General features: G+C 40.4%; 1 protein-coding gene across 6 annotated transcripts in view; it reads left to right on the top strand.

Moving 5' to 3' along the window:
• The window catches only part of rapgef6 (Rap guanine nucleotide exchange factor (GEF) 6), a 147,267-nt gene extending 133,967 nt beyond the window's left edge, over positions 1–13,300 (top strand). For all 6 annotated transcript variants that reach the window (XM_035666228.1, XM_035666229.1, XM_035666227.1 and 3 more), the window contains 7 exons: positions 723–896; positions 1,212–1,358; positions 1,718–1,837; positions 3,725–3,983; positions 7,222–7,772; positions 8,789–9,136; positions 9,727–13,300. In XM_035666228.1, coding sequence (XP_035522121.1) covers positions 723–896; positions 1,212–1,358; positions 1,718–1,837; positions 3,725–3,983; positions 7,222–7,772; positions 8,789–9,136; positions 9,727–9,749 — 1,622 coding nt within the window. In that variant the 3' untranslated portion in view covers positions 9,750–13,300. The remainder of the gene's footprint in view (positions 1–722; positions 897–1,211; positions 1,359–1,717; positions 1,838–3,724; positions 3,984–7,221; positions 7,773–8,788; positions 9,137–9,726) is intronic.
• Positions 13,301–14,460: the final 1,160 nt, after the last annotated feature.

Genomic DNA, 14,460 nt, shown 5'->3' with positions numbered 1-14,460 from the left:
AATATCCATTTGTATTATTGGCTTTCACTGCCACCTAGTGTATTTGCAGATGTCCTGCAGAAAATAACGGATTAATTGATACATATATAGTGCAGCATGCATGTATTGTATCATCCAAACACACAATGCTATATCATGTTTTCTTAGCGGTTTAGCATAACCTAAATGTGTAATTTTTTTTAAATTGAGTCATTGTGCTAAAATTCCTTTTTTGGCTCATCTGAACTGTATCACTGTATAACAGTGCGTAATTGGTTCATCACAGCAGTCAGAGAAATGTTTGGCCACAATATTAATCCAATCCTTTATCATATTATTACTGTGACAGTGCCAAAAAATAGCAGTATGTTTAGGTATGATACTTTTATCAGTTTTGAATGTCATAATCATGCATTTTATGCTGGCAAGACAGATCTATTGTATGGTTTCTATCTAGGTCTAGAAACTCTTCAGCCCTGTGAAAAACCTGTGATGTAATTTTAAATCAAATCAAATTCAGGTAGATCTTGAGAGGTTTCTCAGTTCTGGTATACATCTGATGTAAAGCTCACTGTCTTTTATTATATTATTGTAATATTTGTTCTGTATATCTACTTGAGAGAGGTATTACTACTAACGTATGTCACACTGAATAGTTAAACTGAACTTCTTCAGAACATTTAAAGATGAAAGATGTTTTGAAGTAATGTTGGGGTTTTTTTGTCTTCTTCCTGTGGTTGTAGTGTCTAAAAACTTGAGTGAGAGACGATCCACCAAGTCGGACATGTCTCCAGTGTCTCTGCGGTCGGCTCTGCCCTCGGGGAAAACACAAAACAGGGTGTCACAAGTCCTTCAGGTCCAGGTCCCACTGAACCCTCTACGAAAGAAGAGCACTGCCAAGGACATAGGCACGCCTAGTCAGTAAACCTGTATTATACTGTATAACATCATTATACTAATTTATTTAGATTTCATTTTTAGATTTCTTTTTACTTCATTTTGTTTAGAATTTAATTTAAATCATCTCAACTTCTCTCTCCTTCTACTTGTATAGAACAATTAGATTAAGGCTTATTTTAAGATATAGTGCGTACAATAATTTGTGCACACCGGTGAATCCTTAGTGGAAGAAAACATATATTTCCAAATTCTGTATTACTAAAGATGTATAACAGACTCCCAGGATAATTTACTTTTCTGTAACCTTTTTCTCTCTTGTTTTTCTTCTCCAGACTCCAACTCTCCCCAGGTGGTGAAGAAACCTCCAATGAACTCATCAGAGGAGTGGAGCACCAAGAGACCATCTGATGACACCGTCTCAATCATTTCCTCCCTTCACTCCAGTCCCACAGTGTCGCCGCAGGGCTCCCCGCGCAAAGGTGTGCTCCAGAAACCGTGCTTTTCACCCTGTATGCTTCTAACCAAGGAAGGTTACATGAGGAGGAGCCACAGAGTAGATCTAGGGAAACAGTCACTTCCAAGCAGTGTTGAGTTATTCAGAAACCACATCTGGGGTGAATACTTATGCATGTAAAGTAGAAGTCACTTTATGGTTAATTTACACTTTTCCTTCCTTAACTGCTTTTAGGATTGCACATTTTTTGCTATAAATAATAACTGAGATAGTCACTTTGTCCTGAAGGCACCCAGTGACTTAAATGTCCAGCCATCTTTTTGTTTAAATAAGATTGCTGGACAATGCCCATCATAAGTTGAATGAAAATCCCTTTCTTTTCAGTGGGAGGCGTGGCCAAGTCCCAGAACTCCAGCCAGATGAACTTGTCGGGATCTTCGTCGTCACTGACCAGCGACGCCAGCACAAAGGCCGGCAGTGTCAGCCTGCGCAGCTACGGCATAGGTGGGGCTCTCCTTCACAAAAGGATCCTGCTGATGACCAGGCAGAACAGCCGAGAGAGTAGCAGGGAGAGAGAGAATCAGACAGAGGAGGAGAAGAAGGAGGAGAAAGGAAGTGAAGTGAAAAAGGAAAAAGAGGAGACAGAGGAAGTTCAGAGAGGGAGATCCAGGCAGCAGAAAGACCAGGGTGCACAAGCAGATTCAGGGCTAATCTCACAGAGGGTTATAGCAGGAAGGACAGGTATGCCTGTGGTGCACCCCATGACCCACACTGGGTCTCCTCCCAGTCTACCAGGGTTGGCACCCATGACTCTGTCACCTCTTTCCCAGCCCCAGTCAATGAGACCCAAACTTCCAGAGTCCCCTATCAGGACGAGACTGCTGTCCCCTTTCAGGATACTGAGGGAAAGGAGTCAGTCCAGGGAGAGGCCGATTGCAGTCAGGCCACATCTGAACAGTGGGGAGGGAATGGGGGAGTTTGTGCCCCCCTCACCTCAGGATGAGAGACAAGGACAGGCAGAGAAGAGAGCCAGGAGGTCAGCCAGCCCAAACCCCTTCCTTTGGCTCTGCAGGGACAGACACAGCAGGAGAAAGACTGTCTGACAGAGATAGCTGATTATATGCTGAGAAAAAACAAGGAATTTGAGATAAAATGAAAGAAAAAATGAAGCTAGCTGTATTTCAGTGAGAATTTTTGTCAGAGGTTGATGATAAATTCCATTCATTGAGAATCCATCACAAAGGATAGCCTGTTAAAGTGATAGCACTACATTTTGTTTTGGAAGCACTAAAGCAAGAGTTAGTCTCATATCCACCATGAGTCATAGAATGGTGACGTGAGAAAGAGTTTTCCCAGCAAACGTTCCAAGCAGATAAGAGAAAAATAGATCTTGCTTGTGGCAGTAACAACAAATGGAAAATCATTTCAGCTTGTTCTCTGATTTCTCCTTGGTTTGTGGGAATAATGCAATAATGTTGCAATGTCACTGAACAGCCAAATGTAGCAGAATATGTCACTGTCAAAGCAGAAAACATATTAACTAGAACGTTTTAATCCCAAAATGAAGGATATTTTGTCACTATGAAGCATTCTTCCTCTGAGATCCAATTTTGAAATGCCTTTTCCCAAAAAAAAAGATGAATTTATCTTTCCTTTTGTTGGTGTCAAGTGTAGGTTTTGCTATGCGACTTTCTTCTGCGGCATACAGAATTGTATTGCCACGTTCCTTTAAATATCCGTTAGTTAGAAATGATATGGTTCAGCAGGTTTTTGAGTATATGAAGTTTAAACTGTGACCCCTGTAACAGTTGTACACTGTAAACAGTCCTTCACAGTCATTTCGACACAGTTCTGAGGCTCTGTTCACATTTCACAGCGTCCATTTTCTGTACTGTGTAAGTGTTGATGGAAATTATTGTATGACATAGAGACAATGATGAGTATTTCTGGATTAACAGTGTTATTTTTAAGTATTTGCTATTAAAAAGGGAACACGAACTTCAGATTCAGTCTCCCCATATTCAGTATCAGTATGGATTTTTATTTTTTTGGTCACCTTCTGGGTGCAGGGTGATTTTGAAGTGCAGTGACTATCCAACATTGCCTAAAAAATTATAGAAAGATGACCAGTTGGGTAGAGCTACACACTACCACTGCCAGGGCTTTCTCAAAATAATTGTAATATAATCAACATTCATTCTACTGGAAGGTGCTTTTAGAAAAAAGTTTGCATTTACTGCTGGCTATTTTTATTTCTTTACTTTGTCTTTCAATTTATTTTCTATTGTTGCACTTTCCATCCTTGTCCCTTCCCCATTTTGCATTTTCTTCATTATTATGTTCTGTATTTTACTTCAAGTTCAAATGTTAATGTTCTTAATGTTGCTCCAGGTTACACCCTCCTACCAGCCGGTAAAGCAGACAACCTGTCGGACTCGAGTCACAGCGAGATCTCCTCCCGCTCCAGTATCTGTTCAGTTGACTCTGTGCCTGCTCCTGGGCTCGAAGACCGGTGTACTAGTAGCAACAGGACCTGTACTACTGCTGCTAGTACTACTGCATCCACTACTACGACGGCTGCTGCTGTTCCTGAGAGTTCGGCAGCAACGCATGCACACTTAAATGTTGATTATAATCAGCCCAGCACAAGGTAATTAACTTCAGTTCAATTCATTTAATCTAATCTGTCGGGTTGAGTTCATTAACTTAAGTTAAAAAGCGAGCATTAAACATTAAGTAAGTTTCCAAGTGCTTGTCTTGGAGTTTTTCTAAGTTCCACAACAAAAAGTTTTTCACAAAATGGCAACAAGGGGGAGACCTGGTTTCCCCAGCTAAATTTCACCCAGAGATCCTCACATTCTCTTAAGTCAGACTAAAACTTGACCCAATGTAGTCTCTAGAAGTCTAAATATATTGTTTTTCCCCACTGAACACTTTGTAAAACTCAGAACTGTTCATGCTTTGATGAAAAGCTGTGCTCTCACTACAGAGCCACTCACTGCACTGTCAACTCTCAACACAAAAATCCGTAACCAGACGTTTGCGTCACTACAACAGAAATAACTAAGCCGTGCTTCCAAAATAATTTACAGTAACCAGGTTACTACACGGCATGTGAATGCTTTGTTTGATTACCTGTGTAACCTGAGTTAACTTGTGCATGTGAACGTGCAGACTGATACTCAGCAAACCACATCCATCTTAAGTCAGGTGAGATAAATACAATCACCAAAGTCTCAGTGCAGTATGTTTCTTTTATTCATTATTATAAGTGTTGTGAAAGGTTGAGGCAAACCAATGGAAAATTTGATGCATTCCATTTCCCCATCTCTATCTGGATATTTTATTTGGATAAAGACTCATAAGCCAGTCTCAAAACGCTTTGCTCTCTAATTGTCTGGTATCGCAAGACTAACTTGAATAAGGAAGAACACATGTTAATTCCAGGGGTAAATGCATGCAGAATGTGTTTGGATCAGCCAGACCATTGTGATCAGATCTCAACCAGGTGTAAATGCAATCTGTACAGTGTGACCAAATTCTTAAGTGAGAAACCTTCCCACAAAGTTGAAACTCCGGCTCTTTTGGCTAACCAAGCCCAACAAAAACTACAGGTAGTAGCACTAACGTTATTTAGATGGGATCGCGATGCGGGCACAACTGAGCTAACGGGAACACATTTTAATACTGAATGGCGATTAGGCTATGCTTTTACAGAAAGAAAGGGACTAATATCTGCAGTTGTTAAATACATGTAGCTCATTACACAATATCAGTGTGGCCATACAAAGGTAGACAAGCAAAGAAGAGTCACCTGTAAAAAGACATTATAGCGTCCCATAACGTCTTCTCTTTAAGTCTCAAATTTTTCCTTCAGTCTATGTTAACATTCAATTGACAAGCTGAAACCCAGAAATAGTAAGTGCAGCACTCTATATAAAAAAACTCTTCTAAAATGCAAAGCCTCCCTCTGGACTGAATTTAAATTATAAGAGGTCCTGCCAGTCCACTTAAAAACAGTAGGTTATTGTTTCTGTAATTATTACCGGGGTGGAGGTGAAAACTGTAGACGTACCCGTCCCGAATGGGATTAAAATCACTGACCAGCTCAGCACAAACAATGAAAGCACCCCACCTCCTCTGGAGAAATAAATCTTGTCCTCCAAATGGGGCTAAACTAGCTTGAGGACATGAAGTTGTAGGATTCAAAAACTGCACTACCTATCAGAATGGAGATTCTTTTTTACAGTGTACAAATTCTTCTAAACAAACACATTTTAATGTGTTTATTTAGATCCCTTTTAGCTCATATTTTACCCGGAAAAATTTATTGGTATGAGAGCAAATATTGTTTTCCGAGCCATGACTCAAGCCTTGAACTACCAGGATGCGCTCCCACACAAACACTTAATTATCAACATGAGCAAAATGGCACCACACGTACATGGTCTGCTACCTCAAGCCGCTCTTCCATTCCCTCTCCCAGCTGGTTTCCAATTATGTCCTTTCCTCATTAAAACTCAGAGAACAGGAAGTCGTAAAAACGCGGCAGGTTTTTATTAGCGTCGCACATTTACTGCCCTCCCCTCTCCTCCTCTCCTCAGTTAACAACGTATCTGTTTTCACGCAGGCGGCTTTTTAATCTGGCCGAGTAAACAACACACCTTTTTTATTTTCTGCTGTTTGTTTATTGTTCCTCCATGATCAGGCCATTCTGCCTCACAAAGTGGAGACTATAAAATATCACCGGACGCAATAATCTGTCTGCTTCTCTGATGTTATATTACTTCGGCAGCCTTGCCATATAACACCGGCCTGTTTTATGAAATATGGCTCAGTTTCATTTAGTGGCTTGTTTGTCCAGTAAAACCGTGTCAGTGAATCAAACTGCTGCTTAATGAAAAGCAGCTGAGGAGGAAAACTTTTTTAAAGCCAAGCATAGTGATCTATCATGAAGGAAAACATTTGTTTGTGTGCAGATGAGGCATTAATGTTAATGGCCAAACGTTTACAGTAACTGTATTTTATAGGTTAAACAACGAAAAACTTTTAAAAAATCTGTACAGTAACTTATCTGGTGACACTGTTGGTTTTTGGTTTTTGGTTGAACATTGGAGATTTTTATAGTTATTGAACCTTCTCCTTTGCCCTCTTCTCTCTCTTCCTTTTCAGTTAATTTCAGTACAACTTACCTTACACCTTTACACACTTTTCACACTTTTCACTTTCCTTCTTTTATCGTTTTAGGGTAGGTTTGCAGTTTCTCTTTTTCTCAACAAGTCTTTGCCTCATGTACTCTCACACTATATCTACGTATTCTAATGACTGTTTACATACAGTACATTAGTATTCTGGTTTTGAATCTTAGCCTGGCTTTGAAGTGATCGTATGAAACATGAGAAACCTGGTTATTCAGCTCCTTGCATACATGATTTTAATAAGTATCAAGGATTTCAGTTCATCTGTGTGATGGTGTGTCTTTGACTCTTCGACATTTCATTGCTGACTGAGTTAACAGATACCTAAAAAGAATCTCTGCACATTTAAATGTGTGACAGGTGCATGAAAGGGAAGTACAACTTGAATGAAAAGTGGAAAAAGCTGTCTTGCTTACTGCTGGTATATTTATTTACAACAGTCTTCATCACTTATATAGACCACAAAAATCTAATGAGTTGGTTAAACACTTTGAGAAAAAACATATTGTCATCTGCGTAATAAAGTCATTTTTTCCTTAAAAAATCAGACTATCCAAATATAGTTTCCTCATTCTTTGGGTTGTCTGTGGGTTGTTGTACTCTTTTATGTAGATGAAATTGTAAGATTTGGATTTGTAAATCCAGTAAATTTTCACCCGTTAATGTTTTCACTGTCTCTTTAATCTACAGTAGTTCCTCGTCATTGGTTCGAGGATACGTACCACGAGCCTCCACCTTCACCTCCTCCACCTCGACAGAGGAGCTGACCCCGGACCACACCTCTTTGGACTCCGTGGCTGACAGCGGCCGTGGCAGCTGGACATCCTGCTCCTCCAACTCCCACGACTCCTTCCAGAGCCTCCCCACCTCCTCCTGCCGGCCCTGGGACCACGGCATCCACGGGCATCCGCTCTCCCTCCCGCACACACACCTGGGAGGCTTCAAGCACACACAGCTGACCGGGCCCATAGCAGAGGTCGAGGCCGGCGCTCAAGCGTGGGCAAGCGAGGACTCCGCCACCAAGCAACACTCCAGAAACTCCAGCTCTGATCTGTCCAATCAGTCTCGGCAGAGCTGGGCGTCGTCCAGCTCGCTGTCGGACACCTACGAGGGGAATTACGGGACGATAAAGCGGCGAAACACCTCGGAGCACCCCTCCTCGCCAACCAATGAGGAAGGAGGGCAAAGCACAGACCCTGTCTACAAAACGGTGACGTCAAGCACAGAGAAGGGCCTCATAGGTGAGGGGTCAGGTTGCGAGTTTGATTCCCTGTAAACACAGTGTGACAGTGGTCGCTACGTGTGTCTGTTGAGTGGTGTGTGGTTGTCTGAATAGTTACAGTAGAAAATAGTCTTCCCCATTACACCATTACACAGTAAATTAAGTAAAGTCTGCTGTTTTTAGGTGAATTACTGCCGCTTTGTTGTTGCTTGACTTGCTGTTACAGGCTAGTGAACAGCTGGCAAATGCTGCACTTCTGCATTTCTTAGATCTTGGGCTGAGAGCCCAAACAGATCTCATTCTTGTCGCTTTTGGCTCTCAATCTGACAGGAATTATGGAGAATCATCGTTAGCCAGAACGTAAATTTGTCTTTTGGATCTTCTGCTGTAGTTTCATGGTAAACTAAGAGACTATGCAGTTTATCGGATTTATGAAGGTAACAAAACTTTTGGCTTAGGAGTTATAGAGTAGTAGAAGAGGAGTTAAGACAATTAGTCAATTAATCTACTAGTAGAGCAGCAGAAAATTACTTGACAAATATTTTTGATAATCGATCAATCGTTCAAGTCAGTCATTCTCTGCCCTTTTTACTTTGTTTTACATGTAAATTGAATATCTTTAGGTTTTGGACTGTTAGCCAGACAAAACAACTAATCTGAAGTCCTCACCTTGGGCACCTTTTTCACTATTTTCTGAACCAAACGATTAATCGATTAATCTGATGAATAAATAATAAAGATTTTAGTTGCAGCTCTAGTTTTGTCTGTATCCGCTGCAGCCATCCATCTCATCGGTTATATATATTTTTCTTTTAATTTCCAACACGTTTTGATGCATGTATAGGTGTGTATTGTGTTTGTGAGACATCACGTTGATTTAATTTTTCCATTATTTTCTTTTGTTTCTCCCCTCCTCATACAACTCCCCACACACCTCCTTTTCCGGCGACTTCTTCATCCCGGTCACTCTTCATCCCTCGCTCCCCTCCTCCTTTCCTCCATCCCTCCTTTCTTTTGACCTACACCTCCATCCAGTGTACTGTGTCACCTCCCCCGCCAAGGATGAGCGTTACCGAGCTCCCCCTCCCACCCCTCCAGGCTACCAGGGTCTGGCTCTGGGGGATCTCGGCCTCCCAGACGGAGTAGTAGGTGGGCCAGGAGGTATCAGACCTCACCTCAGACCTCCAGACTACAGCGTGGCCCTCCAGAGGAGCAAACTCTTGCAGAGCCCTGGAGCGGCCGGCGGTCTGGCTGAGGCACGGAGGCTGGCTGCTAACCATCACCTCCACCACCAAGAGGCTCGGACTGCGGGCTCCATGCAGGGCCACTCCAGACCGCCCAGCATCTGTGTCCCACCACAGGAGCTGGCTGACATTGAGGATGGTACGTCCCACAGGATGGTGAAAATCGTACAAAAACAGAAAATACAACAGATTTTTCATGAAACAGAATAGCCCTTTTTTTAGCTAGAGGATTTATTTCCATAGCACGTTCATGCTATGTGTCAAATTAGTGTCTCAAGTATAAACCCAAAGGGAAAAGAGAAATGTGACTCAGCTTTACCCCTTAAACTCTGACATGATCTGAGATTGTTTTTACTGTCAGATAGTTTCATACAATGTCCTCAGGGGTCAATCATTTTTATTTTGCACAAAAATAAACAAAGAAAGTAAAACAATAGTAGTGAAATTTAGATTTTAGGAATACCATCTGCAATACATTCCTTCTGCAGTGATTGTGAATTGGACATTCTTAAAGGGAGTAGAGTGTTTTGGTGGTAATTGGAAAAAATGGTCCACAAACAATAAAATAATTTCATATCAAGGTATCTGCAGGTGTTGAAAAGTAGCACTAAAAGCATTGAATTTACAAATTCATGCAGTACTGTGAAGAAAATGTGATATAATAAATAATTCCGGATCTTAAAAAGTCTGAAGTGAATCAAACATTGTCCTCTCTTCCTTTTTTTCCAGATGAACAAGTGTCTGCGGTGTAGAGACGTGACCTCACACTCACGCACGTACATATTCTCACACACGGACCAAGTCCTGTTGATCAGGCTTTTGGACTAAGCTAGCAGCCTGCCATCATCACGTATCAGAGCACATCCCCCCGCCCCCCCCGTGTGACATCACCCTGGACCATAATGCACCTGCGGACCAGAGCAGTGTATGTCACGTCACCTCACTCCGCCTCCTAGGACTTGTACAATCATCTCTTTTTAAACCCATTTCACAAAACAAAGAAGAAAAGAAAGATTTTAGATACTTTTTAAAAACTTTTGAACAAAGTAAAAAAAAGACAGTGTGATGGAGTCACATCGCTGTAGATGGCCGTAAAAATAAAGGACAAATTAAAGAAGGAAAGAGTGACAATAACAATGTCTCATGAGAAGAAGTCAGCCTCCTTGGAAACAGACCACCATGTACCTCCATTTTGCGCTCCAAGCTCTCTTGTCTAAAGGTGTTTCACGTTGTTTTTTACAGTTTAAACATGTACAGTGATTTTCTTTTTTTTTTCTTGTAAAAGCATTTTTTCGTCTTTTCATTTGCATCTCTGAGCTTTGTAAAGTTTTTATGTGAGAATAGTGAGGTGGAGCAGACAAAAGGGGATAGAAAGATGTAGTCAGTAGTGTGAGTATTATAAATCACTCGTGGGGGATTTTTGTTTTTGTGTTTGCTGTCAGCTCAAAAGAAGATGAATGTACATAAACAAGAGACAGGAAACATTTGGCCTCTATCAAACCCTGGCACTGATGATGTAAATTTACACAAATAACATCAGTTCCAACGAAAAATAAACCAAATGCACAAGAAAACCGCTACGAAACCAACTTTATTAATCCAGATACTTAGACTTTTGACTGTGTTTGAGGTCAGGAAAGCCCTCAGGAGCCACATAGAGCCCCTCAACATATTATTCACTCCTCTTTCTAAAAGAGAAATTAAACTCCTGAAGTAAGAGAGAGCATGTGTCTGTCTCTTTATGGATGGAAAAAAAAGCATCAGGCAGTTCTCTGTCTTCATGTCGCGCTCTCCGCCACCCAGCCGCCTCTCTTATTGCTCGTTCAGTCTGACACGAGGTACTTTAGCGGCATGCTGCCTCCTGGATGTTCCATAAAAAAAACTGTATTATAACTTGTTTTTAATGAGCTGAAGAACAAATGCCTCGCTGCTTCCTGTAGAGTAAAAACGTGTGTCGTTATTCTATTGCAGCAGCTATAATAAAACTATAAATTAGCACTGTGTGGCCACACAACGTGCATGCATATACACACACACACACACACACACCAAAATCTTAGTTGGTGTGCATAAAGACAAAGGACAGTGTTTACACCGAAGCTTACACGTTTTGTTTACAGTGTTTATTAGACTAGTTGTCTATTGAATTACAAGCTGAAATGTTAAAGTATAATGCTCCAGGTTCATTTGACCTTGTAAATTTGTTTATATTGCAGCAGGAATATGAGATGCAGCATAAAATTTGACTATGTGCTCGCAGTGTACCTCTCGTATCGGTTTTTTGCTTCTTATTTAAAAAGAATGAGCAACAAAACAAGTCAAAAGATAATGTATTTTAATGCCTGGCTTGCATCTCCATTCCATGTTCATAGTACATTTTGTAGAATATTTAAAGGATTTGCTTGAAAATTGTTTATTTGTATTGAAAACGGAAGCAAATTTGTACATTCTGAGAAATGTTTTGGAAACGGAAAATTTCTTTTTAATTGTGTTTTATCTGCAGTGCAGCAGGGGTGTAACTGGAATTAGACGTTCTTCTGCTTTCTGTCTCGCGCTCTGTGATGCTTCTTTCATGTTGTTTTGCCACACAAAGACTTGAAATGATTAATGCTAATATATACATGGCATATATATGAATTTATACATATATATTTTTGTTTCTTTGCCATAAATTAATGTATAGATGAGAGAAGAGAGTCCTCTATAAAGGCTATTTTTGAATATTTTGTTATAAGAAATAATCCAAGGTTGTGATTGCCCTGTTTCTGTCTTTGGGCAGGAGTCTTTTAAGGAATTAGTTCTTGTCATTGTTCATGACTTGTTTTCTCCTCTCACACTCTGTTGTTGGGGCCATTTCTGCTCTGTCTATAGTTGTAATTGCTGCTGTGGTTTGGGATATGACTGTGTGTGTGTGTGTGTGGAGGAATTATATTTGCGAAATAGCGATCAACATAGCATTTTTTTAAATCCAAATTTGGATCAGTTTTGGCATTCAGCACATAGGGAAAGGCTCAGAAGTCTTTTTCAATAAAAGCCCTTCTTAGTTCTTAGCTTTGATCGCTCCTGCCTGCAGAGAAGTGGGGCCCTTGTGGGATCGGTTTCATGGCACGAGGCGAGTTCATTCAAACTCAGACTGGGTGATTGAGAGGAGTTTTTTTGATGCTATATAAATCAGTCTATTTGAATTGAACAGAACAAGCCCCGTCACGATGCCATCTCTAATATCGTCTCTGAGCCCCATCAACTCAGCGGCACTATAGACTTTCAACCTCACTGTACTCGTCTGATGGATTTCCCTGAATCCACTGTGACCCTCGCCCTACTCCCCTTTTTTTCGTTTTTAAAATAATCTCAATGGTAGAAACTTTGAAACAGACTGAGAGTCAGAAACTGACAATTCCTCTCTTTGTTTTTGCACAACTGTATTCCTCAGATTCTTAACCATAAATCAGTATTAATGTTCTGCATGGATGATTTAAAAAAAAAAAAATAGAAGCATATAAGAGTTGGCCCAGATGTTATAAATGGCACAGACTTAGATATTTTTACCTGCTTTCAAATGTTAGATTGAGAGCGAAACAGCAGCCATGCGTTGGTCTTTCCATCAAGGTTGTTTCCTAGCTAATGAAATTAAGGAGTTTGTTTTATTCCTCACGTGAGCTTTATAAGCACTCCAAGACAAGATGCTACATTTTATTTTTATTTAGTTTTTATTTCAGGGCTAAATTTTCATTTAGCAGTAACCACCTCTTCTCCTACTCTGCATACAGTAGGTATTTTTTCATGGAGGATCTGGCAGTGAGCAGCTCTTTGCACTGTGAACAAAACATGTCAGTGTTTTTAACAACATAAAACTGTAGAGGATGAACACCCCCTCTCTCACAGCTTGATGAAATGATCTGGCTGATTGTGATTTTAGCCCCCTCGTGTCCTGCCATGTTACCTGGAATGCAATAAGAGAGATGTGAATGTGTTTTATGTAGACATCTTTTGGCATTACAGCAGAAATGCACAACAATAAGCTTAAACGTGGTGAGTGTGCTGCACAATCTGTACAAAGAGGTATTAACTTGGTCTGTGGCTTAAAGTTTGCTTTCGTCTCACACTTCTCATAGCTGTTGTAACTTATGTCTTTTAGAAAGACAACATGATTTTGCTCGTACGCTTTTTATGTATTTTTTACGAGTGATTGTAAATAGTTGTTATATTTTTGTTTAAGAGAATGTTTAAAAAGGAAAAAAATACCTTTTATTTCTCCAAGTCTACTGATATGAATTTGGACAATGAATAAAATGTTAAGCAGAAACAATTTTGTGTCTTTATTCATGCTTGATATCTGGTTAGTTCTCTAAATCACTGGGGCTATTTAATTTTGACTTTTCTTTATATTTTTACCTCTTCAGGTTTCTAAAACGATGAAAAGGAATCCATTTTTTTAACATGCATTCATGCACCCACAAATATTCAAACTATTCAAGCCTGCACAAGAGACATTTTGTTTAGTTTTTTCATTAAAACCCGCTTCAATATTCTTTCTTCGCAGGTTATTATTTGACTGCCTGTTCCTGCCCGCAGCAAAGTCCGCTGGGTCCTGCGGGATTCAATTCCAATGCATTCTTCTAAACTACAGCTTTAATGTGCTCAAGACCTATCAGTAAAAGCAGCCACTGCTCACTGTCAAAAAACATCTTCTCAGTGCTGCAGCAGCCAACCAGCATTTTGTTTTTTATTCAAACATTTTTAGAATTGGATGAAAATATCAACATGCAGTTATAATTATTCTGACTGCTTTCTGGGAAGGTCATCAGATTATGTGGTGGTTCAACAATATCCAACAAGTGGCAGTGGCAAATAATTATGTAATTATTATTGTGACAAAGACAGGGATTGAAGCATCCCAGTAAGCATGATTTGGTCATTTGCATGTCCTAATGCTTAAGTTAACCAGGCTAAATCTGGAACATTTTCAGATGTTTCACACTGTACAGTATAACATTGTCTGAACAGCATATAGTTACTCAAATGCTGTCCAACCCACACTGTTATGTAACCTAGATGTCGAAGGAATTATACTTTTCAGCCAGATTCATCCCATTTGGAGGCTGAATGTCTTGTTGTTTTTGACCTGAAACTAACAGGAGGCTTGTGGCCTCTTTGTTTCCATTTTGCCAAGACAAACACAGCCAGTATTTTGGGTGTAGTTTCCACTTTCTGACACTTTTGACCAGTAAATCTTCACACAAAAGAGAAGGCGGTTAATCTCTCCTTGTGTTGTTCAGATGTCCTCCGCTTCGTCCTCACCGTCTCTCAGCCTTCTGCTGCGTTCAGCTTTACATCAGATCTGATCAGAGCCGGAGTGTGTCACGCTGTGCTCAAGGTCAGGTTCCTTTTATTACTCATTAAAGGTTTACTGTCACACAGAGGGGCAGGAAGTCACGCTGGTTGCTGTGTGTGTGTGTGTGT

This window comes from Morone saxatilis, unplaced genomic scaffold (assembly GCF_004916995.1).
Source record: "Morone saxatilis isolate NCDOM2014 unplaced genomic scaffold, NCSU_SB_2.0 Contig20, whole genome shotgun sequence".
NCBI lineage: Eukaryota > Metazoa > Chordata > Actinopteri > Moronidae > Morone > Morone saxatilis.
The sequence above is the reverse complement of the archived record's forward strand: the minus strand, read 5'-3'. Positions and strand labels throughout refer to the sequence as shown.